This window comes from Bufo bufo, chromosome 3 (genome assembly GCF_905171765.1).
Source record: "Bufo bufo chromosome 3, aBufBuf1.1, whole genome shotgun sequence".
Taxonomy (NCBI): domain Eukaryota; kingdom Metazoa; phylum Chordata; class Amphibia; order Anura; family Bufonidae; genus Bufo; species Bufo bufo.
Genome location: NC_053391.1, coordinates 370,805,439 through 370,831,041, shown reverse-complemented (window position 1 = coordinate 370,831,041; position 25,603 = coordinate 370,805,439). Strand labels below are relative to the sequence as shown.

Below are 25,603 nucleotides of genomic sequence, written 5' to 3'. Positions count from 1 at the left end.
AGGACGGATCCAACAGGCTGTTCACCCGCTGGAACAACCTGCCGGACTCCTCTGCCGCTAGTGTCAAACTAGCCTTAGGCCCCTTTCACATGAGCGTGACGGATTAGGTCCGGATGCGTTCAGGGTGCGTTCAGTTAAACTCACACTATTTTGCAAGCACGTTCAGTCAGTTTTGTCTGCGATTGCGTTCAGTTCAGTTTTTTCCGCGCGGGTGCAATGCGTTCTGATGCGTTTTTTTCACGCGCATGATAAAAAACTGAAGGTTTACAAACAACATCTCTCAGCAACCATCAGTGAAAAACGCATCGCACCCGCACTTGCTTGCGGATGCAATGCGTTTTTCACGCAGCCCCATTCTCTTCTATGGAGCCAGGGCTGCATGAAAAACGCAGAATATAGAACATGCTGCGATTTTCACGCAACGCAGAACTGATGCGTGAAAAACAACGCCCATGTACACAGCCCCATTGAAATGAATGGGTCAGGATTCAGTGCGGGTGCTATGCGTTCACGTCACGCATTGCACCCGCGCGGAAAACTCGCTCGTGTGAAAGGGGCCTTAGGCTACTTTACACTAGCGGCAGGACGGATCCGACAGGCTGTTCACCATGTCGGATCCGTCCTGCCCGTATTTCGCCGGACTGCCGCTCCATCAACATTGACTATAATGGGGACGGGGGGCCGAGCTCCGACACAGCACGGCAAGAGGCCGCCGGACTAAAAGTACTGCATGTCCGACTATTTTTAGTCCGGCGGCCTCTCACCGCGCACTACCGTGCTGGGCTGGAGCTCTGCCCCCAGCGGCAGTCTGGCGGCACGGCGAAATATAGGCAGGACGGATCCGACAGGGTTAACAGCCTGTCGGATCCGTCCTGCCGCTAGTGTGAAAGTACCCTTGGGTATTTAGCCAGTCATGCTTGTATGTGTAGTGTTTTATTATACACCAGTATGTGCTAAGAAAACAAACTACCAGTGCTATTTGGCCAGTGCCCTTGTTGCTGCAGTTTCATAATGATGTGTTCTGTGCCAAGAATATGTAATAAAATGGGAAGAGCAAGATCAAAGATTAAAGGATAACTGTTATATTATTTTTTTATTTGCTAGTTTATTAGAGCTAGGCATGTATACCTGAGTTAGTGTGTCAATGATTGTCAAAAGATCTGTAATTACCTTTATAATAACAGCTTTCATTAATGTCCTCTGTCTCTTTCCACTGCTCCCTTAACCTGTTCCGGAAACATGACGTACCGGTATGGCATGATGTCCCGGTACTTAAGGACACATGACGTACCGGTACGTCATGTGGTGTTCCGATCACCGCCGCCCGGAACAAGATGCCTGCTCGTGTGTCGGCGATCACCGCAAACCGCAGGTCAATACTGGACCCGATGGCGTGGAAGGCAGCGTGATGCCTTCCTTAGGCATCGCGCTGCCTTCCGGTGACGAGCCTGTAAGATCCAGCCCCCTGGATCTCACAGGCCGGAAGCTGTATGAGTAATACTGTATTACTCATACAGCCAATGCATTCCAATACAGAAGTATTGGAATGCATTGTAAAGGGGATTAGACCCCCCAAAAGTCCCAAAGTGGGACAAAAAATAAAGTGAAAAAATAAGGTTCCCCCCCAAAAAAATTAAGTTTCAAGTAAAAATAAACAAAAACATCATTTTCCCCAAATAAAGTTAAAAAAGAAATTGGTAAAAATTAGGTAAAACATATTAGGTATCGGCGCATCCGTATCGACAGGCTCTATAAACATATCACATGACCTAACCCCTCAGATGAACACCGTAAAAAATAAAAACTGTGCTAAATAAACCATTTTTTTGTCACCTTACATCACAAAAAGTACAACAGCAAGCGATCAGAAAGGCGTATGCCCACCAAAATAGTACCAATCTAACAGTCGCCTCATCCCGCAAAAAAAGAGCCCCTACCGAAGACAATTTCCCAAAAATAAAAAAAACCTATGGCTCAGAATATGGAGACACTAAAACATCATTTTTTGGGGGGTTTTAAAAAAACTGTTATTGTGTAAAACTTAAGTAAATAAACAAAAAAAGTATACATATTGGGTATCGCCGCGTCCATATCGAGCGGCTCTATAAAAATATCACATGACCTAACCCCTCAGGTGAATACCGTAAAAAAAACAAAAAAGGTGTAAAAAAAAAAGCAATTTTTTGTCACCTTACATCACAAAAAGCGGAATAGCAAGCGATCAAAAAGTCATACGCACCCTAAAATAGTGCCAATCAAACAGTCATCTCATCCTGCAAAAATGATACTCTACCTAAGATAATCACCCAAAAACTGAAAAAAACATGGCTCTCAGACTATGGAGACACTAAAACATGATTTTCTTTTCATTTTTTAAACAAAAAAAAAAAAAAAAAAAATCATTGTGTAAAACTTACATACCGGTAAATAAAAAAATTGTATACGTATTGGGTATTGCCGTGTCCATGACAACCTGGTCTATTAAAATACCACATGATCTAACCTGTCAAAAAATAAAAACTGTGCCAAAACAGCTATTTCTTGTTACCTTGCCTCACAAAAAAGTGTAATAAAGAGCAACCAAAAATCATATGTACCCTAAAATAGTACCAACAAAACTGCCACCCTATTCCGTAGTTTCTAAAATAGGGTAACTTTTTTGGAGTTTCTACTCTAGGGGTGCATCAGGGCGGCTTCAAATGGGACATGGTGTCAAAAAACCAGTCCAGCAAAATCTGCCTTCCAAAAACCGTATGGCATTCCTTTCCTTCTGCTCCCTGCCGTGTGCCAGTACAGCAGTTTACCACCACATATGGGGTGTTTCTGTAAACTACAGAATCAGGGACATAAATATTGAGTTTTGTTTGGCTGTTAACCCTTGCTTCGTAACTGGAAAAAAATTATTAAAATGGAAAATCTGCCAAAAAAGTTAAATTATGAAATTGTATCTCTATTTTCCATTTAACTCTTGTGGAACACCTAAAGAGTTAACAAAGTTTGAAAAATCAGTTTTGAATACCTTGAGGGGTGTAGTTTCTAGAATGGGGTCATTTTTAGGTGGTTTCTATTATGTAAGCCTCACAAAGTGACTTCAGACCTGAACTGGTCCTTTAAAAAGTTGGTTTGAGAAATTTCAAGATTTGCTTCTAAGCCTTGTAACGTCCCCCAAAAATAAAATATCATTCCCAAAATGATCCTAACATGAAGTAGACATATGGGGAATGTAAAGTAATAACTATTTTTGTAGGTATTACTATGTATTATAGAAGTAGAGAAATTGAAACTTGGAAATTTGCTAATTTTTCCAAATTTTGGGGAAATTTGGTATTTTATTTTTTTATAATTAAAAAATAATTTTTTTAAACCCATTTTACCAGTGTCATGAAGTACAATATGTGATGAGAAAACAACAGTCTCAGAATGGCCTGGATAAGTCAAAGCGTTTTAAAGTTATCAGCACTTAAAGTTACACTGGTCAGATTTGCAAAAAATGGCCTGGTCCTGAAGGTGAAAATAAGCCCGGTCCCTAAGGGGTTAAAAGACCGTTGCTAGGGCTTGTCTGTCTTCCTTTTAGTATAAACAGAAGACAGAGGGGCAGTCCTTCATACTGCATGCCTGCATTAGGCTTCAGAGTGAGGAGGCATGTCTCTCAGTAATCCAATCTGATTGGCTGGCAGGGAGCTGCTACAGCAAGTGTGTATGTGAAGTGAGGGAAAGCAGTTTTAGCCTCAGAGAACTGGCAGAGGAGACATCTTGAGAAGGTCCTCATATTGTAAATGTTTAAATGGCCATAACTAAGGGGAAAAAAATCAAGGAAAACAGTGGTATGTGAAGAAACTAAAGATTGCTTTATGCATAATGCTGTAACATATGCTAAAATAGATTTTTTGATGAAAACATAACAGTTGCCCTTTTAACCCCTTAAGGACACAGCCTTTTTACACCTTAGGACCAGGCCATTTTTTGAAAATCTGACCAGAGTCCCTTTAAGTGCTGATAACTTTAAAACGGTTTGACTTATCCAGGCCGTTCTGAGATTGTTTTTTCGTCACATATTGTACTTCATGACACTGGTAAAATGGAGTCAAAAAAAAAATTTTTTTTGCACCAAAAAATACCTAATTTAACAAAAATTTGAAAAAAATTAGCAAATTTCAAAGTTTCAGTTTCTCTACTTCTGTAATACATAGTAATACCCCCAAAAATTGTGATGACTTTACATTCCCCATATGTCTACTTCATGTTTGAATTGTTTTGGGAATGATATTTTATTTTTTGGGGATGTTATAAGGCTTAGAAGTTTAGAAGCAAATCTTGAAATTTTTCCGAAATTTACAAAAACTCAATTTCTAGGGACCAGTTCAGGTCTCAAGTCACTTTGCGAGGCTTACATTATAGAAACCACCCAAAAATGACCCCATCTAAGAAACTACACCCCTCAAGGTATTCAAAACTGATTTTGCATACGTTGTTAACCCTTTAGGTGTTGCACAAGAGTTATTGGCAAATAGGGAGGAAATTTGAGAATTTCATTTTTTTGTCTAATTTTTCATTTTAACCCATTTTTTCCACTAACAAACCAAGGGTTAACAGCCAAACAAGACTGTATCTTTATTGCCCTGACTCTGCCATTTACAGAAACACCCAATATGTGGCCGTAAACTACTGTACGGCCACACAGCGGGGCGTAGAGTGAAAGGTGCGCCGTTTGGTTTTTGGAGGGCTGATTTTGCTGGACTGTTTTTTTGGCACCATGTCCCATTTGAAGCCCCCCTGATGCACCCCTAGATTATAAACTCCATAAAAGTGACCCCATCTAAGAAACTACACCCCTCAAGGTATTCAAAACTGATTTTACAAACTTTGTTAACCCTTTAGGTGTTGCACAAGATTTAATGGAAAATAGAGATACAATTTCAAAATTTCACTTTTTTGGCAGATTTTCCATTTTAATATTTTTTTTCCAGTTACAAAGCAAGGGTTAACAGCCAAACAAAACTCATTATTTATGGCCCTAATTCTGTAGTTTACAGAAACACCCCATATGTGGTCGTAAACAGCTGTACGGGCACATGGCAGGGCGCAGAAGGAAAGGAACACCATATGGTTTTTGGAAGGCATATTTTGCTGGACTGGTTTTTTTGACACCATGTCCCATTTGAAGCCCCCCTGATGCACCCCTAGAGTAGAAACTCCAAAAAAGTGACCCCATTTTAGAAACTACGGGATAGGGTGGCAGTTTTGTTGGTACTAGTTTAGGGTACATATGATTTTTGGTTGCTCTATATTACACTTTTTGTGCGGCAAGGTAACAAGAAATAGCTTTTTTGGCACCGTTTTTTTTTTTGTTATTTACAACATTCATCTGACAGGTTAGATCATGTGGTAATTTTATAGAGCAGGTTGTCACGGACGCGGAGATACCTAATATGTATACAATTTTTTTTATTTATGTACGTTTTACACAATGATTTCATTTTTAAAACCAAAAAAATGTTTTAGTGTCTCCATAGTCTAAGAGCCATAGTTTTTTCAGTTTTTGGGCGATTATCTTAAGTAGGGTCTCATTTTTTGCGGGATGAGATGACGGTTTGATTGGCATCTATTTTGGGGTGCATATGACTTTTTGATTGCTTGCTATTACACTTTTTGTGACGTAAGATGACAAAAAATGGCTTTTTTTACACCGTTTTTATTTTTATTTTTTTACGGTGGTCATCTGAGGGGTTAGATCATGTGATATTTTTATAGAGCCGGGCGATACGGACGCGGCGATACCTAATATGTATACTTTTTTTTTATTTATGTAAGTTTTACACAATGATTTCATTTTTGAAACAAAAAAAATCATGTTTTAGTGTTTCCATAGTCTAAGAGCCATAGTTTTTTCAGTTTTTGGGCGATTATCTTGGGTAGGGTATGATTTTTGCGGGATGAGATGACGGTTTGATTGTTACAATTTTGGCGTACATGCGACTTTTTTGATCACTTTTATTACCTTTTTTGGGAAGTAAGGTGGGCAAAATTTCAATTTCATCATAGTTTTTTATTTTTTATTTTTATGGTGTTCACCGTTCGGGTAAAGTAACATGACCGTTTTATAGATCAGGTCGTTACGGACGCGGCGATACCAAACATGTGTAGGGAATTTTATTTTTTTCATTTTTTATCAGTGATAAATGTGTTTTTTGATTTTTACTTTTTTTTCACTTTTATTCACTTTTTTTTGACCCAGACCCACTTGGTTCTTGAAGATCCAGTGGGTCTGATGTCTGAATAATACAGTACAGAACAATATATATTGTTCTGTACTGTATTTTACTTACACTGAACAGATCTATGCCATTCAGCACAGATCTGTTCAGCACCATGGACAGCAGGACGCCTGAGAGGCGTCCTGTTGCCATGGGAACCTTCCCCGTCTGCTCAGTACTGCTCAGAACTTCGCAGACGGGGAAGGGTAAGGAGGGGATCTCTCGGGGGGCTCTCTGGGGGCTCTCTCCCTCCCCATCGGGGGGCTGCAAAGGCACAGCAGCCCCCCGATGGGAGAGGGAGGGAGCTCCCTGCGCTGTTAACCTTTTCCATACAGCGGTCCGTACGGACCGCTGTATGGAAAGGGTTAAACGGCTGACATCGCATCGCAGATGTCAGCCGTTTATACCAGGGTGCCAGCAATGTGCTGGCACCCTGGTATCCCCACTAGACACCAACGATTATACAAGGGGAGGCGGGCGGGGGATCGCGATCCCGCCTGCCGCACCGCCCGCCTCCCGCACCGCCCACACCGCCCGCAACCCTCCCCCTGCACCTCCCGCCACCATAAAAATCATTCGGGGGTGCAGGGGGGGGTAAATAAAACTTTTTTTATGGCATATAAAGTTTCTGATCCCTGCGGTCAGGGACTGCGGGGACCAGAAACTTCAGAAATCGCAGCAAACCGCAGGTCTGAATTGACCTGCGGTTTGCCGCGATCGCCGACATGGGGGGGTCACGGGACCCCCCCGCGCATTTAGCCTAGGTGCCTGCTCGATGATTTGAGCAGGCACCGGGTTCCGATCACTGCCAGCCGCACGGCAGTGATCGAAAATACACAGGGCGTACATGTACGCCCTGTGTCCTTAAGTACCAGGGCACAAGGGCGTACCTGTACGCCCTATGTCCTTAAGAGGTTAAGGGTCCATTCACACGTCCGCAAAATGGGTTCACATCCGTTCTGCAATTTTGCGGAACCGGTGCAGACCCATTCATTTTCAATGGGGCCGGAATGTGCTGTCCGCATCCGCATTTGCGGATCCGCACTTCCGCATCCGTGCTTCAGTTTCCGCCAATTGCAGACAAGATTAGGCATTTTCTATTATAGTGCCGGCGATGTGCGGTCTGCAAATTGCGGAATGCACATTGCCAGTGTCTGTGTTTTGCGGATCCGCAATTTGCGGATCCGCAGAACACTTACGGACGTGTGAATGGACCCTAAAGAGTACCTTTCATGTTTTTTTGTTTTACCTTTCCTTGCGGGGCTGATGCTGCCACCCTGCCTTTTTTTTTTTTTTTTTTTTTTTATAAATATCGCTATTATGCCCTGCTGTGCCTCCCTGCTGTTTTCCCGCCCAGTATGTTAATCCTGAGCATCGGTACAGGGAGGAGGAGACTCCAGGGTTTCTCAATGGGCGTCTCCTTCTCCCTGGCTGTGACGTTCTCCGTTGTGATTGGACTGCGCTACAGCCTTCACAGCCAGGGAGAAAAAAAAAGCTCACCTTCTCCCTGTCTGTGACGCTCTACGCTGTGATTGGACAGCACTACAGCCAGGGAGAAGGAGACGGCCATTGAGAAACCCTGGCGTCTCTTCCTCCCTGTACCGATGCTCAGGATTAACATACTGACCGGGAAAAATGCAGGGCGGCATAGGAGCGATATTTGAAAAAAACAGGCAGGGTGGCAGCATCAAGCCTAACTGGCTAAATACCTAAGGCTAGTTTCACACTAGCGATAGAGGAGTCCGGCAGGCTGTTTCGGCGGGTGAACAGCCTATCGGATCCGTCCTGCTGCTAGTTCACATGTGCCCCTGGACTGCCGCTCCGCCCCCGTTGACTATAAAGGGGGCGGGGTTCTGGCGGCAGCACGGCAGAGCACGGCAAGAGGCAGCCGGACTAAAAGTACTGCATGTCGTAGTTTTAGTCCGGCTGCCGAGCTGCCGCTGGAACTCCGCCCACGCCAGGAAAGTTATTTTATTAAACTAAAAAAAAGAAAAAAAAGAAAACCTGAAAGGTCCTCTTTAAGTTTATAGCACTGACACTAAACTGATCATTCACTTTTATGGAGCAGCAGCGCTGAACTGGAGAGGGTTTGAATGTTTCTAACTACTTTTGTTTAAAGGGGTATTCCGCTTGTTCTAAGTTATCCCCTCGTGACTGTCTCCGGAACTCGCTCCAAGATGAATGGAGTGGCAGTGTGCGTGCTCGCCCTGCTGCTTCCTTCACTTCAGGACCCCTCTTTTCATGACTGAATGGAGTCCCAGCAGTAGTACTTATACCTTATCTCATCGATAATATGGGGGGGGGGGGGGGGGGGGGGAATACTTTTTTTTCAAGGTTTTTAAATGTAGCTTTGCATTTTAATAATAAAAAAAAGTGTGGTATTTTTGTAATCGTACTGACCTGGAGAATAAAGACAACAGGTCAATTTTACTGCAGAGTGACTGTGGCAGCATTGCATTTTTTTTCTCCAATTCCACCCCATTTGGACTTTTTTTCCTCCTTCCCACTACATTGTATGCAACCATACATGGTGCCATTAGAAAGGACAACTTGTCCAGCAAAAAAATAAGCCCTCGTAAGGCTATGTGAACAGAAAAATAAAGTTATGGCTCTGGGAAGATGGGGAGTGAAAACCGAAAATGCAAAAAAAAAAAATGAAAATCGACTGGTTCTATAAGGGTTAAGCAACAAGTGTGCAGTTTTTATCTTAAAGGGTTATTCCCACAATGCAAACTATTCATTAATGCTCCCGTATTTGTAAACTAATAATTAAAAATGTCTTCTGGAATCAAAATTCCCCATGCCATGTGTTTTTCATCTGGATTCTAGAGGTTGTAGTTTCCTTTTGGAGATCCGCTATGTTTCAGTGTTGGATCCCTGTATAATGAGTTGTCACGTGTGCGCCGAGTGACTCGCACACAATGCTTAAGCCTCCTTCACACGTCAGTGTTTGGTCAGTGATTTCCATCAGTCATTGTGAGCCAAAACCATAACTGGAGCCTCCACAGACATAAGGTAGAAGGGAAAGATCTGCTCCTGTTCTGTGTTTGGCTCACAATCACTCATTGAAATCAATGACCAAACACTGACTGTGTGAATAAGGCCTTATCCTGTCAGTAGCTTTGCATTGTGCTGCTATTCCCTTACTCTAGCTGTAAACTAATCTGTAACTGGTGCTCTGTACCGCCACATCATACCACTCCCCTTCTTATTTGCAGTACGCCAACAGTTCAGTATCTGGGTGTTTACCGAAAGGCAGCTTTGAACTGAGACAGGATTTACGTGACATGCAGTAGGATGGCCAAGGAGGAAGACTGGTGCACATGTATTACACTTGTATAGGATGAAATAACTAGTTTTCAATACCTTGATAGAGCATCTGTCAGCAGGATCATCCCTCTTAAACTCTGCATACTGTCTGGCAGGGTTGATTTTAATAATTAAAACCATTCCTCTTATGGCTGAGAAATCAGCCATTTATTAATTATGCTAATGAGGGCTTAAATGCACTGAGAGGTGGGCCCTAATCCCTCAGAAAGCCTCAGTTGCGGACAAGAATAGGCAGTTCTATGGAGGGGTACCGGCCGGGTGTATTGCGGATCTGCAATACACTACGGACGTGTCAATGAACCCTTAGTCACTGACCCCTCTTGCCTGACCCTGTAATCCCAAGGCATATACAGTACAGACCAAAAGTTTGGACACACCTTCTCATTCAAAGAGTTTTCTTTATTTTCATGACTATGAAAATTGTAGATTCACACTGAAGGCATCAAAACTAGGAATTAACACATGTGGAATTATATACATAACAAACAAGTGTGAAACAACTGAAAATATGTCATATTCTAGGTTCTTCAAAGTAGCCACCTTTTGCTTTGATTACTGCTTTGCACACTCTTGGCATTCTCTTGATGAGCTTCAAGAGGTAGTCCCCTGAAATGGTTTTCACTTCACAGGTGTGCCCTGTCAGGTTTAATAAGTGGGATTTCTTGCCTTATAAATGGGGTTGGGACCATCAGTGGCGTTGAGGAGAAGTCAGGTGGATACACAGCTGATAGTCCTACTGAATACACTGTTATCTGCTTTTTTCTTGCCATAATACAAATTCTAACAGTGTATTTAGTAGGACTATCAGCTGTGTATCCACCTGACTTCTCCTCAACGCTACTGATGTTCCCAACCCCATTTATAAGGCAAGAAATCCCACTTATTAAACCTGACAGGGCACACCTGTGAAGTGAAAACCATTTCAGGGGACTACCTCTTGAAGCTCATCAAGAGAATGCCAAGAGTGTGCAAAGCAGTAATCAAAGCAAAAGGTGGCTACTTTGAAGAACCTAGAATATGACATATTTTCAGTTGTTTCACACTTGTTTGTTATGTATATAATTCCACATGTGTTAATTCATAGTTTTGATGCCTTCATAGTCATGAAAATAAAGAAAACTCTTTGAATGAGAAGGTGTCCAAACTTTTGGTCTGTACTGTATATGACAATCTTCATCTGTGTGTGCACAGTATATCAGCTTTTTGTGATGCTGCGCATGCTCCGATTGAAGCTACAACTGTGCATGCACAGGATTAGTGCAGCAAGGGTGCCTGGCCCTGTCAGTCGAGTGGAGAAGAGTGCCAAAAAACACATGCCTTCATCGGCTATTTATTTATTTTGCTTATTTAGTGTCTTTGCACCTGCGCTTTTTATTTTATGAGGTTGGTTTTTTTTTTGTTAAAAAAAAAAAAAAAAAGCCAGACTGGCAAAATAAATTGTGTCCTTTTAAGAAAAGCCAACATAAATTGGTACAAAAAAACATGGAGGTCTATGGAAGAAAAACAGGCAATTGGATAAAAAATGCCAGACCTAGAGCATGCTGTGATGTGAAAAAAAAAACCATTGACACAAAAGCAAAAATAAAATAAAAAACAATGCATCAATACTTCAAAAACAGCAATAAACCTATTTTTTATGAATCCTACCTAAGGGTCTCAAATGGATGCACTTTAGGTCAATCTAGACAAGTAAATTTATTACGAGTTCTTGTAATCATTCAACTGTCGCCATTAAAGCGGAATTTCGATAATGTCTTCTCTTGGTTAGATATGTTGTCCTGACTACAAAACACCATGAAGGCTTCACTAACTGGGGTTCTCCTGTATCCTGGAACTGGAACGCTGTGGACACTGGACCTCATCGGGACCTTGTAGGAGATCTTGGAAATGCACTGAAAAAAAGGTTTGTGTGTGTGTGATGTGCCAACATATCGCTTCTGTCCACTGTCACGGTTCAGTAGCGCTAGAACAATGAATATTGTCCTGGTGTCATGTTTCCCTCTGTTTTCCAGAAAGCTGCGCTATGGATTATATCATTCATTACTGGATTGGTTTCATCCGCTTTATCTAACTGACAAGAAAAATGGCTTCAAAACACAGTATTTTGTGCTCGCAAAGGCAATGCCAGAACTGTACGATCTGGTGATGAGGTAAAATTGACACTGAAATTTATGTGGAAAAATAAGTTGTTGGCCAATGAATGTGGGTGTCCTCGTAAAGCAAAAAACATACTGTCACTTCCTTTTAAAGGGGTTGTTTCATCTCAGACAATGGGGGCATATTGCTAGAATATACCCCAATTGTGTGATAGGTGCCAGTCCCACCTCTGGGACCCACATCTACACCGAGAACGGAGCCCTGAAAGTGGTGGAGGGCGCACTGCACATGCGCAGCCGCCCTCCATTCATTTCTATGGGGCCACTGAAAATAACCAAGCACTGGCTCTGCTGTTTCCGTTGGCCCCATAGAAATGAATGGGAGAGGTGGCTGCGCAAGCGCGGTGTGCTCCTATTCACTTCTATGGGGAGAGCGCTCGGTGGTGCTGGTGGGACCGGACCCGAGGTCCTCCAGCCACCACCTTCCCTGCTCCATTCTCTATTATATAGGTACGGATCCCAGCGGTGGGACCCACACCTATCAGACAATGGAGACATATCCTACCAATATGCCCCCATTGTATAAGATTGGAATACCAAATTACATCCAAACTTCCTATAGGCCAGATCCAAAGCCATAATTTGTAATTTTAAATAGGATTCCACATTGTGGTTATTTTTTATTTTTTTCATTCCATGCAGAAAACCCTGTGTGAATATATCATAAAGGGCATTCAGGAACTAAATTATGTTTACATGGAGTTTGTATGTTCTCCCAGTACTCCGGTTTCCTCCCACACTTCAAAGACATACTGATAGGGACCTTAGATTGTGAGCCCCACTGGGGACAGCTTGATGCTAAAGTCTGTAAAGTGATGCGGAATATATAAGTGCATAAAATAAAATAAAAATGGGAGAAATTCAACCCTTCATTTCCACCGTCAACAGACTAGAGAAGTGTATATGTCAGTCTGCAATTTGTTCTTGTAATCAGTTTATGGGGCTACAGACTGATGGAGGTAATAAACCTGGCACACTTCTACTAATATTAAATACCGAAATGTATAGAACTCTACTTAAAGAAATCAATTTTTTGACAATGTTGACAGTTTCATATTTTCTTATTCTTCAAGGATGGTGGGCGATATCTCTAAATCTGTCACATGCTCCACAGCAGAAACACTATGGTTATTCCTTTTGCATGCCGCAGACTCGCAGTCGGCTTGGCTCCGTTGAATGTAGCTGAACCATAGTGGACAGCTGCGGTGGCTCGGTTTGTGCACCACGTCAAGAAGGGACATGGTGGCATGGTCAGGGCTTTGAACTCCCAGCCCGCCAAATGCAGTGCGGTCTCTTATTCAAAACAACGGTAGACAGACACCACGTGCCTGCCGCTAGAATTTTGGTGTAGCCTTCTGTGCCAAAATTCCACCAGGAAATTTCACTGTGTGAATGGGTTCTTAAAGGGTTTCTCCTAGCCTTAGATACTGATGGCCTGTCCTCAGGATAGGTCATCAATATCAAATTTTTGAGCAGCTTTCGGCACAGGAAACTGTACAATGGGCGGAAGGCTCCATCCATCATGTACTGTCCAGTGCTGGCGTACTGAAGCTTGGCTCCTGTTCACTTGAATAGGATCTGAAATGCAGTCCCCCCAGCATGGCCACTACACATTGTACAGAGCCTTCAGATTTTTTTTTTCAACAGGGAATTAAGAAAATGAAAATACTTAAATATTACTTTATTATAAATATATTCCCATATACCTTTCATTAGTTATACTGGCTTGTTTTGTCTAGGGAGCAACCAAAATAAAATGGCCGCCGTCCTATTACCGTAGTACACAAACTGTCCTAAATCACACAGCAGCACAAGTTACTTTATAAGGCCTATTGCACACGACCGTATGGCTTTTTCAGTGTTTTGCAATCCGTTTTTCACGGATCCGTTGTTCCGTTTTTTGTTTCCGTTGTGTTTCCGTTTCTGTTCCGTTTTTCCGTTCCGTTTTTCCGTATGGCATATACAGTATACAGTAATTACATAGATAAAATTAGGCTGGGCATAACATTTTCAATAGATGGTTCAGCAAAAAACGGAACGGAAACGGAAGACATACGGATGCATTTCCGTATGTGTTCCGTTTTTTTGCGGACCCATTGACTTGAATGGAGCCACGGACTGTGATTTGCGGGCAATAATAGGACATGTTCTATGTTAAAACGGAACGGAAAAACGGAAATACGGAAACGGAATGCATACGGAGTACATTCCGTTTTTTTTTGCGGAACCATTGAAATGAATGGTTCCGTATACGGAACGCAAAAAACGGCCAGTAAACGGGAAAAAAAAAACGTCCATGTGCAGGAGGCCTAACACTTAACTTAATATCTGCATCTTGTGTGGGTTTTGTGTGTACTAATAGGATGGCGGCCATTTTATTTCCCATGTTTGCTCCCCAGACAAAACGAGCCATTATAACTAATAAAAGGTATTTGGGAATATATTTATAATAAAGTAATATTTAAGTATTTTCATTTTCTTAATTCCTGGAGAACCCCTACAACATTTTATTTTGCTCATTGATGTGCCTATATGAGTTTTATCTTCAGTGCTATGTGGTTACATTCTTTTTCTTTTTGTAGTGTAGATATCGAAAATAGCTTTTTTTTTTTTTTTTTTTTTTATTCCTTGTTTTTTTTTCTGTTTTGTCATGTTGTTCACATTTCACATAGAATATCTTCATGTGAACAGGGCATAACATTTTTGCATTCTTTGTTTTTCAGGTATGAGCCAGATTTGCTTTGGTCTGACGGGGACTGGGAATCGCCAGATACTTACTGGAACTCCACCAGTTTTCTGGCCTGGTTGTATAATGACAGCCCTATCAAGGTACACTTAAGACGGCGTGCATTCTGTTGCAGATATTTCTGCAACTGAAAATCCGTTTCATTCACCTGTATGGGGCTTGCAGAAATCCATGTGCTTGCCACCCCATTCAAATGAATGGAACAGATTTTTCAGTCAAAATTCTGCAACAGAATCTACAGCGTGAAGGTGCTCTTATGTAGGTTAAGGGCTCATCATGGGTACCGCCATGTTCAAAAACACCCATGCTAATAAAATATAAAAATATTTATCTCATACTGCTTAGGGTACTTCCACACTAGCATTTTTCTTTTCCGTTATTGAGTTCAGTCACAGGGGCTCAATACCGGAAAGAAATTGATCAGTTTTATCCTAATGCATTCTGAATGGAGAGCATTCCGTTCAGTATGTATCGGGATGCATCAGTTCAGTCCCTCTTACATTTTTTGGCCGGAGAAAATACCGCAGCATGCTGTATTTTTCTCTCCTGTCAAATCCTGAACACTTGCCGGAACGCCAGCATTCATTTCCATTGAAATGTATTAGTGCCGGATCCGACATTAAAATTGCTGCATTGACTGATCCTTTCTTCCAGTCCGCGCATGCACAGACCTTTTTAAATCTGTGAAAAAAAAAAATAATGGATCCGTTTTTCAAGATGACACCGGAGAGACTGATCCGGTATTTCAATGCATTTGCCAGACGGATCCGCATCTGGATAGGTCTGACAAATGCCATCTGTTTGGGTCCGGATTGCCTGCCGGAATCCTCTGCCGCAAGTGTGAAAGTACCCTAAACAGAAAAAAGTCAAAATGGGCAATTTACTATTTTTATTTTTTATTTTTTTTTGGTCCCGTCTCCTCCCACAATTTTTTATGAAAAGTGATCAAAAAGTCATACACACCTGAAAATCGATAAAGTACAGATCGCCCTGCAAAAAATAAGCCCTCACACAGCTCCATACACATAATAATAAAAAAGTTATGGGGGTCAGAATATGGTGATGTTTTTTCCAAAGTTTTATATATATATTTTTCAGTATTAAAATGCAAGAAAAAATATACATATATGGTATTGTAATCGTACTGACCCAAAGAATGAAAGTAACAGGTCAGTTTTACCGCATTGGAAACACTGTAAAAACCAAACTCATAACTTTTATTTTGATTCCACCCCATTTGGATTTTTTTTTTTTTTCCTTCTCACTACATTGTATGCAATTGTAAATTGTACAAATAAGGCTACTTTCACACTGGTGTTTTGGCTTTCCGTTTGTGAGATCCGTTCAGGGCTCTCACAAGCGGTCCAAAACGGATCAGTTTTGCCCTAATGCATTCTGAATAGATAAGGATCCGTTCAGAATGCATCAGTTTGCCTCCGTTCCGCACTGGAGGCGGACACCAAAACGCCTGACGATGCAGAGGCAAACATCCGTCCTGACACATAATGTAGGTCAATAGGGACGGATCAGTTTTCAATGACCCAATAGAAAACTAATCCGCCCCCCTTTTACTTTCAATGGTGTTCAAGACTGATCCGTTTTGGCAATGTTAAAGATAATACAAACTGATCCGTTCTGAACAGATGCATGCTGTTGTAGTATTGGTGCGGATCAGTCTGTGCAGATCCATGACGGATCCGCACCAAACGCGAGTGTGAAAGTAGCCTAAAAAGTACATCTTATCCTGCAAAAAACAAGGCCTTATCCGGCTATGTGAATGGAAAAATAAAAATGTTGTAGCTTTGGGAAGGCTTGGAGTAAAAAAACAAAACAAATAAAAAACAGTGTCCCGGTCCTAATGGGTTTTTATATACTGGTCTGTGGGGGTCCGACACTCTAGACACCTGCCGATCAGCTGTTTTGAGAAGGCGCCAATGCTCCTGTGAGCGCCTCTGCCTTCTCGCAGCATACCAAGCACAGCGCTGTACATTGTATAGCAGCTGAGCTACTCCTGATTGATGAACGTGTCATCACTGGCCTAGGAAAAGCAGATAGAAGGCTTTGGCGCTCACAGGAGTGCTGGTGCCTTCACAAACAGCTGATCGGCGGGGGTCCCAGGTGTTAGAACCCCTTCCTCCCCTCTTCCCCCCCCCCCCCCCCCCCGCGCCAATCAGATACTCAGAACCTATCCAGAGGGTAGGTCATCAGTAAAACAAAAAACCTTTAACCCTTATTCCGCGCAGATGCGATGCGTGAGGTGAACGCATTGCACCTGCACTGAATACCGACCCATTCATTTCTATGGGGCTGTTCCCATGAGCGGTGATTTTCACGCATCACTTGTGCGTTGCGTGAAAATCGCAGCATGCTCTATATTCTGCGTTTTTCACGCAACGCAGGCCCCATAGAAGTGAATGGGGCTGCGTGAAAATCGCAAGCATTCGCAAGCAAGTGCGGATGCGGTGCGATTTTCACGCATGGTTGCTAGGAGACAATTGGGATGGAGACCCGATCATTATTATTTTCCCTTATAACATGGTTATAAGGGAAAATAATAGCATTCTGAATACAGAATGCATAGTAAAACAGCGCTGGAGGGGTTAAAAAATAAATAATAATTTAACTCCCCTTAGTCCACTTGATCGCGGCCCGGCATCTCCTTCTGTCTCCTTTGCTGAACAGGACCTGTGGTGAGCATTAATTACAGGTAAAGGACCTTTGGTGACGTCACTCTGGTCATCACATGATCAATCACCATGGTAAAGGTTCATGTGATGGATCATGTGACCGGAGTGACGTCACCAAAGGTCCTTTACCTGTAATTAATGCTCACCACAGGTCCTGTTCAGCAAAGGAGACAGAAATAGATGCCGGGCTACGCGATCAAGTGGACTAAGGTGAGTTAAATTATTATTATTATTATTTTAACCCCTCCAGCGCTAGTTTACTATGCATTCTGTATTCAGAATGCTATTTTCCCTTATAACCATGTTATAAGGGGAAATAATACAATCTACAGACCACCGATCCCAAGCCCGAACTTCTGTGAAGAAGTTCGGGTTTGGGTACCAAACATGCGCGATTTTTCTCACGCGAGTGCAAAACGCATTACAATGTTTTGCACTCGCGCTGAAAAATCGCGGGTGTTCCCGCAACGCACCCGCACATTTTCATGCAACGCCCGTGTGAACCCAGCCTTAGAGCAGTGTTCCCCGACTCCAGTCCTCAGGGCCCACCTACAGGTCATGATTTGAGAATATCCCACAGAATAAATTCCTGAGGTAAGTCCTGATGCATCAACACTAATTGTATCACCTGCTTAGTACTAAGGAAATCCTGAAAACCTGAACGGAAGGTGGGCCCTGAGGGCTGGAGTTGGGTAACACTGCCTTAGAGAATCCTCTGGGTTTTTTTTTTTTTTTTTTTCCATTTTTGATTTTTAGTTTATCACTCCCCGCCTTCCCATAGTCCTAACTTCTTGTTTTTTATTTTTCCGTTCACATAGCCTTATGAGGGCTTATTAATTGCGGGACAAGCTATATTTTCTAATGGTGCCATTTACGGTTAATTTTGACATGTTTTTATTTATTTTTTACACCGTATGCTGTGCGGTAAAATTTACCTGTTATCTTCATTTTCCAGGGCAGTACGATTACTACGATACCACACGTGTATAAATAAAATTATCACCATATTCTGACCCCTAACTTTTTTGTAAGTTATGTGTACGGGGCTGTGTGAGTTTTTTTTTTTTTTTGCGGGGTGATCTGTACTTTTCAGTGATAACAATTTGAAGTGTGTGCGACTTTTTGATCACCTTGAAGTGATTATATATTTTTTTTTCGTTACACCATTAATATTGTTATATTTTAATTGTATGGGCATTTTCACAGGTGGCGATGCCCATGATATATTATTTTTTTTTAATTGGTTAAGTATTTTTATTTTAAGGAAAGGGGGTGATTTGATATACTTTTTTTTTTTTTTTTTTTTTTAAAGTCGCCCTGGGTGACTGACTGACAATCATTAGATTGCCCATTGTGTTCATTGGCTATGTAGCCATCATTGAACACTTAATTTTCAATATAACAATACAGTGCTGCCACCTAGTGGCCTGTATTGGTATATTACTCTAATAGATTCCGAAGCCTGCTTGAGGCTTTGGTCTATTAGAGCAGTGTTTCCCAATCAGTGTGCCTCCAGCTGTTGCAAAACTACAACTCCCAGCATGCCCGGACAGCCTTTGGCTGTGCGGGCATGCTGGGAGTTGTAGTTTTGAAACAGCTGGAGGCACACTGGTTGGGAAACACTGTATTAGAGCAATGTAACAGGTTCCCTGATCTCGGCCAGGGTTCGCTGTTACCGTAGCGGAAGCATGATGTGTCTTCATTTGCCACAGAGAGACATGGATAGATTGAATATACTGTATAATTTTTATCATTTTACTTACAGTATGTAAATTTACTTTTAGGACAAAGTTGTGGTCAATGATCGTTGGGGAAGTGGCTGTTCTTGCCATCATGGAGGATTCTATAACTGTGCTGATAAATACACTCCATCCACGCTACCAGACCACAAGTGGGAGAAATGTACTTCTGTTGATACCTACTCTTGGGGCTATAGACGTAACATGCAAGTGAATCAGATTATGGATGAAGGAAGCATCATTGCAGTAAGTGAATACAAGTGTTTGTGAGTAAAGCTGGCTACATACGACCCATTCTTTATGCCTGATCTGACGATCGGGCTATAGGGGCAGTTATGATAATGACACCTTACTGACATTTTATGACACCTTACTCTCACTTTGAAATGATCTGATATATATATATATATATATATATATATATATATATATATATATATATATATATATATATATATATATATATTACACACATACACAAAAAAGCAAAACGGCACCTCCAGAGACAATCGCAGGTGCAAGCTACCATGCAACAATGTAGAAAAGCAAAAAAAAGTAGCAGCACACTACTAAATGCACTACGAATGGGTGAACAGGTATATTTGACCCTGTTCACCCATTCTTAGTGCATTTAGTAGTGTGCTTCTACTTTTTTTTTTTTTTTGCTTTTCTACATTGTTGCTTGGTAGCTTGCACCTGCGACTGTCTCTGGAGGTGCTGTTACGCTTTGTTGTATGTGTATATAATAGAGGAATAGGCATCCTCTTTGGAACTTGGCACTCCCCGCCCACCCCCTGGTGCTTTTAATCAGAGTAACAATGGAGCTGCACACTCTGTGTTAGAGTAGGTCCCATCTGATAAGAAGCTACCTTTGACGTCTGGTAGGTGGGCCCGACATATTTTTGATCAATTATATGCGCTAAGAGCTTCTCCCCTGCTTAATAGTAAGTATTGGCGTCATGTATTTGACCCTGTTCACACATTCACCTGTTCACCCATTCTTAGTGCATTTAATAGTGTGCTGCTACTTTTTTTGTTTTTGTGTGTGTATGTGTATATATATCACAAAAATAACACATCCTAGATCTGAATTAATAAAATATTCTTCTGAAATACTTTGTTCTTTACATAGTTGAATGTGCTGACAACAAAATCACACAAAAATAAAAAAATGGAAATCAAATTTTTCAACCCATGGAGGTCTGGATTTGGAGTCACACTCAAAATTAAAGTGGAAAAACACACTACAGGCTGATCCAACTTTGATGTAATGTCCTTAAAACAAGTCAAAATGAGGCTCAGTAGTGTGTGTGGCCTCCACGTGCCTGTATGACCTCCCTATAATGCCTGTGCATGCTCCTGATGAGGTGTCGGACGGTCTCCTGAGGGATCTCCTCCCAGACCTGGACTAAAGCATCTGCCAACTCCTGGACAGTCTGTGGTGCAACGTGACGTTGGTGGATAGAGCGAGACATGATGTCCCAGATGTGCTCAATTGGATTCAGGTCTGGGGAACGGGCGGGCCAGTTCATAGCATCAATGCCTTCGTCTTGCAGGAACTGCTGACACACTCCAGCCACATGAGGTCTAGCATTGTCTTGCATTAGGAGGAACCCAGGGCCAACCGCACCAGCATATGGTCTCACAAGGGCTCTGAGGATCTCATCTCGGTACCTAATGGCAGTCAGGCTACCTCTGGCGAGCACATGGAGGGCTGTGCGGCCCTCCAAAGAAATTCCACCCCACACCATTAATAACCCAATGCCAAACCGGTCATGCTGGAGGATGTTGCAGGCAGCAGAACGTTCTCCACGGCGTCTCCAGACTCTGTCACGTCTGTCACATGTGCTCAGTGTGAACCTGCTTTCATCTGTGAAGCGCACAGGGCACCAGTGGCAAATTTGCCAATCTTGGTGTTCTCTGGCAAATGCCAAACGTCCTGCACGGTGTTGGGCTGTAAGCACAACCCCCACCTGTGGACGTCGGGCCCTCATATCGCCCTCATGGAGTCTGTTTCTGACCGTTTGAGCAGACACATGCACATTTGTGGCCTGCTGGATGTCATTTTGCAGGGCTCTGGCAGTGCTCCTCCTGTTCCTCCTTGCACAAAGGCGGAGGTAGCGGTCCTGCTGCTGGGTTGTTGCCCTCCTACGGCCTCCTCCACATCTCCTGATGTACTGGCCTGTCTCCTGGTAGCGCCACCATGCTCTGGACACTACGCTGACAGACACAGCAAACCTTCTTGCCACAGCTCGCATTGATGTGCCATCCTGGATAAGCTGCACTACCTGAGCCACTTGTGTGGGTTGTAGACTCCGTCTCATGCTACCACTAGAGTGAAAGCACGGCCAGCATTCAAAAGTGACCAAAACATCAGCCAGGAAGCATAGGAACTGAGAAGTGGTCTGTGGTCACCACCTGCAGAACCACTCCTATATTGGGGGTGTCTTGCTAATTGCCTATAATTTCCACCTGTTGTCTATCCCATTTGCACAACAGCATGTGAAATTGATTGTCACTCTGTTGCATCCTAAGTGGACAGTTTGATTTCACAGAAGTGTGATTGACTTGGAGTTACGTTGTGTTGTTTAAGTGTTCCCTTGGCGGCACCGGAAAAAAGCAATATGGGTGCTAGGTCCTAGGTGCTAGGTCCAGGGATGTAGCTGCTTACACCATATGAATAGTGATGAAAGACGGACAGCACTCCAAGTAAAAAGCAATGGTGTTTATTCACCCATGTGGATGGCAACGTTTCAGCTCATACAAGAGCCTTTTTCAATGGCTTGAAAAAGGCTCTTGTATGAGCTGAAACGTTGCCATCCACATGGGTGAATAAACACCATTGCTTTTTACTTGGAGTGCTGTCCGTCTTTCATCAAAATATATATTTCCTATGCCACCCTTGTACTTTATTAAAAAAAAAATAAAAAAACTTCATTGGTAAATCTGAAGTGAGCCCCACTTTTCAAAACTGGAGTGGTGTAAAAATAGAAAAAAGAAAAGACTCTACATCTTTGTGCAAGTGACCTCAAAAGTCGCAAAGCCCCTATTTTACAACTTATTGAAGCAAACATTCTGGAGTGAAGGCGTAATAAATTCTCCCATAGCCTTGTGTCTACATGTTCCAAGTGCTTACTTTAGTGGTAATCTGTATTCTCCTACAGGAATTGGTGCAAACTGTGAGCTATGGAGGAAACTATCTTTTGAATGTGGGGCCCAGCAAGGAGGGTCTGATTATGCCAATTTTCCAAGAGAGACTTCGAAATGTTGGGAAATGGCTGAGCATTAATGGAGAGGCAATTTATTCCACTAAACCTTGGAGAGTGCAGTCAGAAAACGCTACAGTCAGTATCTGGTAAGTACAGGGATTCTTAAAAGAAGATTGGTGGGAGCCAAATGGGACAAAACTTATAAATTTAACTTTTAAATAATATCCTGTGTTTCAGGTACACTGCTAAGGATACAGCAGTATATGCCACTTTCTTAAAATGGCCTGTAGAGAATGTTGTAAAGCTACAGTCTCCCAAACCCAATCCAAGTACTAATGTGAGTATCCCAACCGATGAGTGCTTTTGTTAATACTCTGAACCCCTGTTTGCTTTGAAAAAACTTAAAGGGGTATCCCCATCTCAAGATATGGCATATCCACAAGTCTATCATTTTGTAGCAAACAGAAGGGAATGTTTTTATTTTCTTTATATATACATATGTATTATATTTGTATACTGATATATAATTTTGCTGTCTGCAGGTGACATTGTTGGGTCTTACTGGGACATTGTCCTGGAAACAAGATCCAGAAGGTGGTCTACTTGTGAACCTACCAGCCATCGCTCCTGGAGTCTTCCCTGTGGAATATGGCTGGACTCTGAAACTAGACGGTGTAAACTAAAGACCTGTCAAGAACAGAAATCTATTTGCAGTTCAGTTCATACATTCATGTTAGAGAGAGATGTGACACACTTCCAGGGTGACTATCTTACTGGATGTGCTGATCTGAAACTGCTGTGGTGAATAGGATTCCAGGGTTGGCACTTTACTGTTCTATGTGTTTAAAATTTGGTGTTGTCAGATTCAGGGGCTCTCTTATCTGTCAGGTGATTAAGTCTAAAATGTTTTCAGACCTTTGCACAGGTTCATATGGTACATTCTAAGCTGGATCTAGTGTTGGCCAGTCTACGTGGGAGAGAAGCACCCATGTATTACATCTTCTTCCTGCCTTAGGTTCATATGTGCATTCCAATTTCTGTCCATTTTCCATTATAGGGTCCTAGATCCATAACATAATGACCGGCAGCACCCAGTGGACCCCATTTACAACACTATGTTCCAAATTATTATGCAAGTTAAATATTTATAGGATTTCAATAAAATGGACAGAGGAACAGTCTGTTGGATACTGCCATTCACTGCCCAGAACCCATTGACTGTAATGGGGCCTGGCAGTGAAGGTCAGTACCTGGCTGTGCCAGATTATGTGAAATCTGGCAGACTGTTTCTCTGACCGAACAACCTGCTGGATTGAAAAATGTAGATGTTAAACTAGCCTAAAAGTTGTTTAAAGGGGCTCCAGGCTTTTAATATCCTCAGGATAGGTCATCAAACCCAGACTAGTGGAGTCCGCTGCCCCTGCTGATCAGCTGTATGAAGGGAAGGTGCGTGCAGTGTGCAAATGCCGTCTCTCTTCCTGCTCAGTGCTGCTTTGCCATGGACATAGCAGCAGCAGAAAGGGAGATGGCATGTGCACACTACCCGCCCTGTCTCCTCATACAGCTGGTCCGGCGCCCCGCTGATCTGATCCTGAGGATAGGTGATCAATAATAAAAGCCCGGACCCCTTAAGTTATCCCAAAAAAGGGCTCATTATATATCAAAATGTAACTTGATCTTACTGGGCATTCTGGTTGTTTCAAGGTATCCCCTATTTTTATTTTATTTTTTGTAGTAACATTTTCTGTGTATGCAGCAAATATTTCTGTTGGAAGAGATATATGAATTATGAACTGAGCTGAATTCTGCAGAATAATTCTGAACAGATTTTGGGTTTTTAAAATATAAATAAAGCTATTGCCATTATCTGTGCCTCCACTGGTTCTAACCTTCACATTGTAAAATAGAGGGTAAAAAAAATTCCTTGACTGTATAGGAAAAAACAAAAATGGCGTGTGCCTAATAATTTGGAACATGGTATGTAATAGGTTCTGCTGGGTTTCAGTCATGGAGTCCATTGTTTTACCAGAAAAAATAGCAAAGTATCCTGCATTATACTTTCTGGTAAATGACAATCTGCAATAAAGGCTCCTAACAACACATCTGAGGCATTTGTGAACCTAGCCTAAGCTGGTTCAGGCTGTGTACTGCCCTCATGACTGAATTTCAGACCAAATGTGAATTGCACTAAATGAGTAGTATGGATCCACTATCGTTCAGTAGACATTGTTAATGCACTTATTTTACGAAGTACTCTTGTCTGCCGATATTAAGTTACTTTGTGTCATGCACAGGACCAGATCTCAAAAACGGGAAAGGCTCGCTGGCTTCCCTCTAATGGGACCCAGTGGAGTTTTATGGGGCAAACTAGTTTCCTGTGAATGCAGCCTTAGCACTTATTCACCCGTCAGCATTTGGTCTGTGATTTCCCTCAGGTATTGTGAGCCAAAACTAGGTGTCGGTCAGAAACACAGAACAGGTGCAGATCTTTCCCTTATAACTTATCTCTGAAGAGGCGTCTGGTTTTGGCTCACAATCACTGATGGAAATCACTGACCGTATGAGTAAGGCCTTAGTGTGACAGGTGAATGTGCTTTTACCTTCTGCAGAATAAAGCCTCATTCACACATCAGTGTTTTGATCAGTGATTTCCATCAGTCATTGTGAGCCAAAACCAGGATTGGAGCCTCCACAGACATAAGGGAAAGATCTGCACCTGCTCTGTGTTTTAGAGCCACACCTAGTTTTGGCTCAAACACTGACTTGTGAATGAGGCTTAAGGGTGGGGAAAAATGAGTAACTATTGTATTTCTTGATCTAATTTGAATTGGTTTATGTATAACTTTCAATAGTTTTTGTAGTTTTTCAATTTTATTAAATGATTATTTACCCACTTCTGTACATCATCTCCCTTTATCTATTTGTAACACTGGTTTCACTCGGTGTAAAAGTAATCATCTTAAAATGCACATTAAAAAGACCAGCGCCTGACAAACTTATGGAATTTAACAAATTAGAGCCACCTGGTTCAGGTCTCACTGCCTGCGCACTCAGCCTCTCTGTCATCTCCTGGCATGTATTCATATAAAGCAGTAGAGGAGTGTCTACAACAGCCACTCGCAGAGGGAGCTATGTGCACGGTGTTGGATGCCTTGATCTTCCCTAAAGAATGACATGCTTGGTTTGCTCAGAAAGCGCACCTTGCATTTGGAAGAATAAATGATGGAATTTGCATCCTCACATATCGCCCTTATCGATTACCCATGAGGCTGTGGAGCAGGAGATCAGCAAGCTCACAACTAAATTACAAGATATAGAAGACCACCATAGGTACAACACTCACCTGCAAGGTGTGCTGGAGTCCGTTAGTGCTGATGCTCTGAGCAGTAAGGCCTGTGTGCCTTAAAGGGAATCTGTCACCTAGTTTGAGCATATAAAACTGCTAACATAGCAATGTTCAATAAAGTACCTTCATTCCAGCA

At 42.2% G+C, this 25,603-nt stretch overlaps 1 protein-coding gene across 1 annotated transcript in view; it reads left to right on the top strand.

Annotated features, from left to right (window-relative positions):
• The window catches only part of FUCA1 (alpha-L-fucosidase 1), a 31,135-nt gene extending 7,946 nt beyond the window's left edge, over positions 1–23,189 (top strand). The window contains exons 2-8 of the mRNA XM_040424629.1: positions 11,353–11,487; positions 11,597–11,734; positions 14,464–14,569; positions 18,958–19,158; positions 22,077–22,267; positions 22,359–22,458; positions 22,664–23,189. Of these exons, the coding sequence (XP_040280563.1) occupies positions 11,353–11,487; positions 11,597–11,734; positions 14,464–14,569; positions 18,958–19,158; positions 22,077–22,267; positions 22,359–22,458; positions 22,664–22,804 (1,012 nt within the window). The 3' untranslated portion in view covers positions 22,805–23,189. The remainder of the gene's footprint in view (positions 1–11,352; positions 11,488–11,596; positions 11,735–14,463; positions 14,570–18,957; positions 19,159–22,076; positions 22,268–22,358; positions 22,459–22,663) is intronic.
• Positions 23,190–25,603: the final 2,414 nt, after the last annotated feature.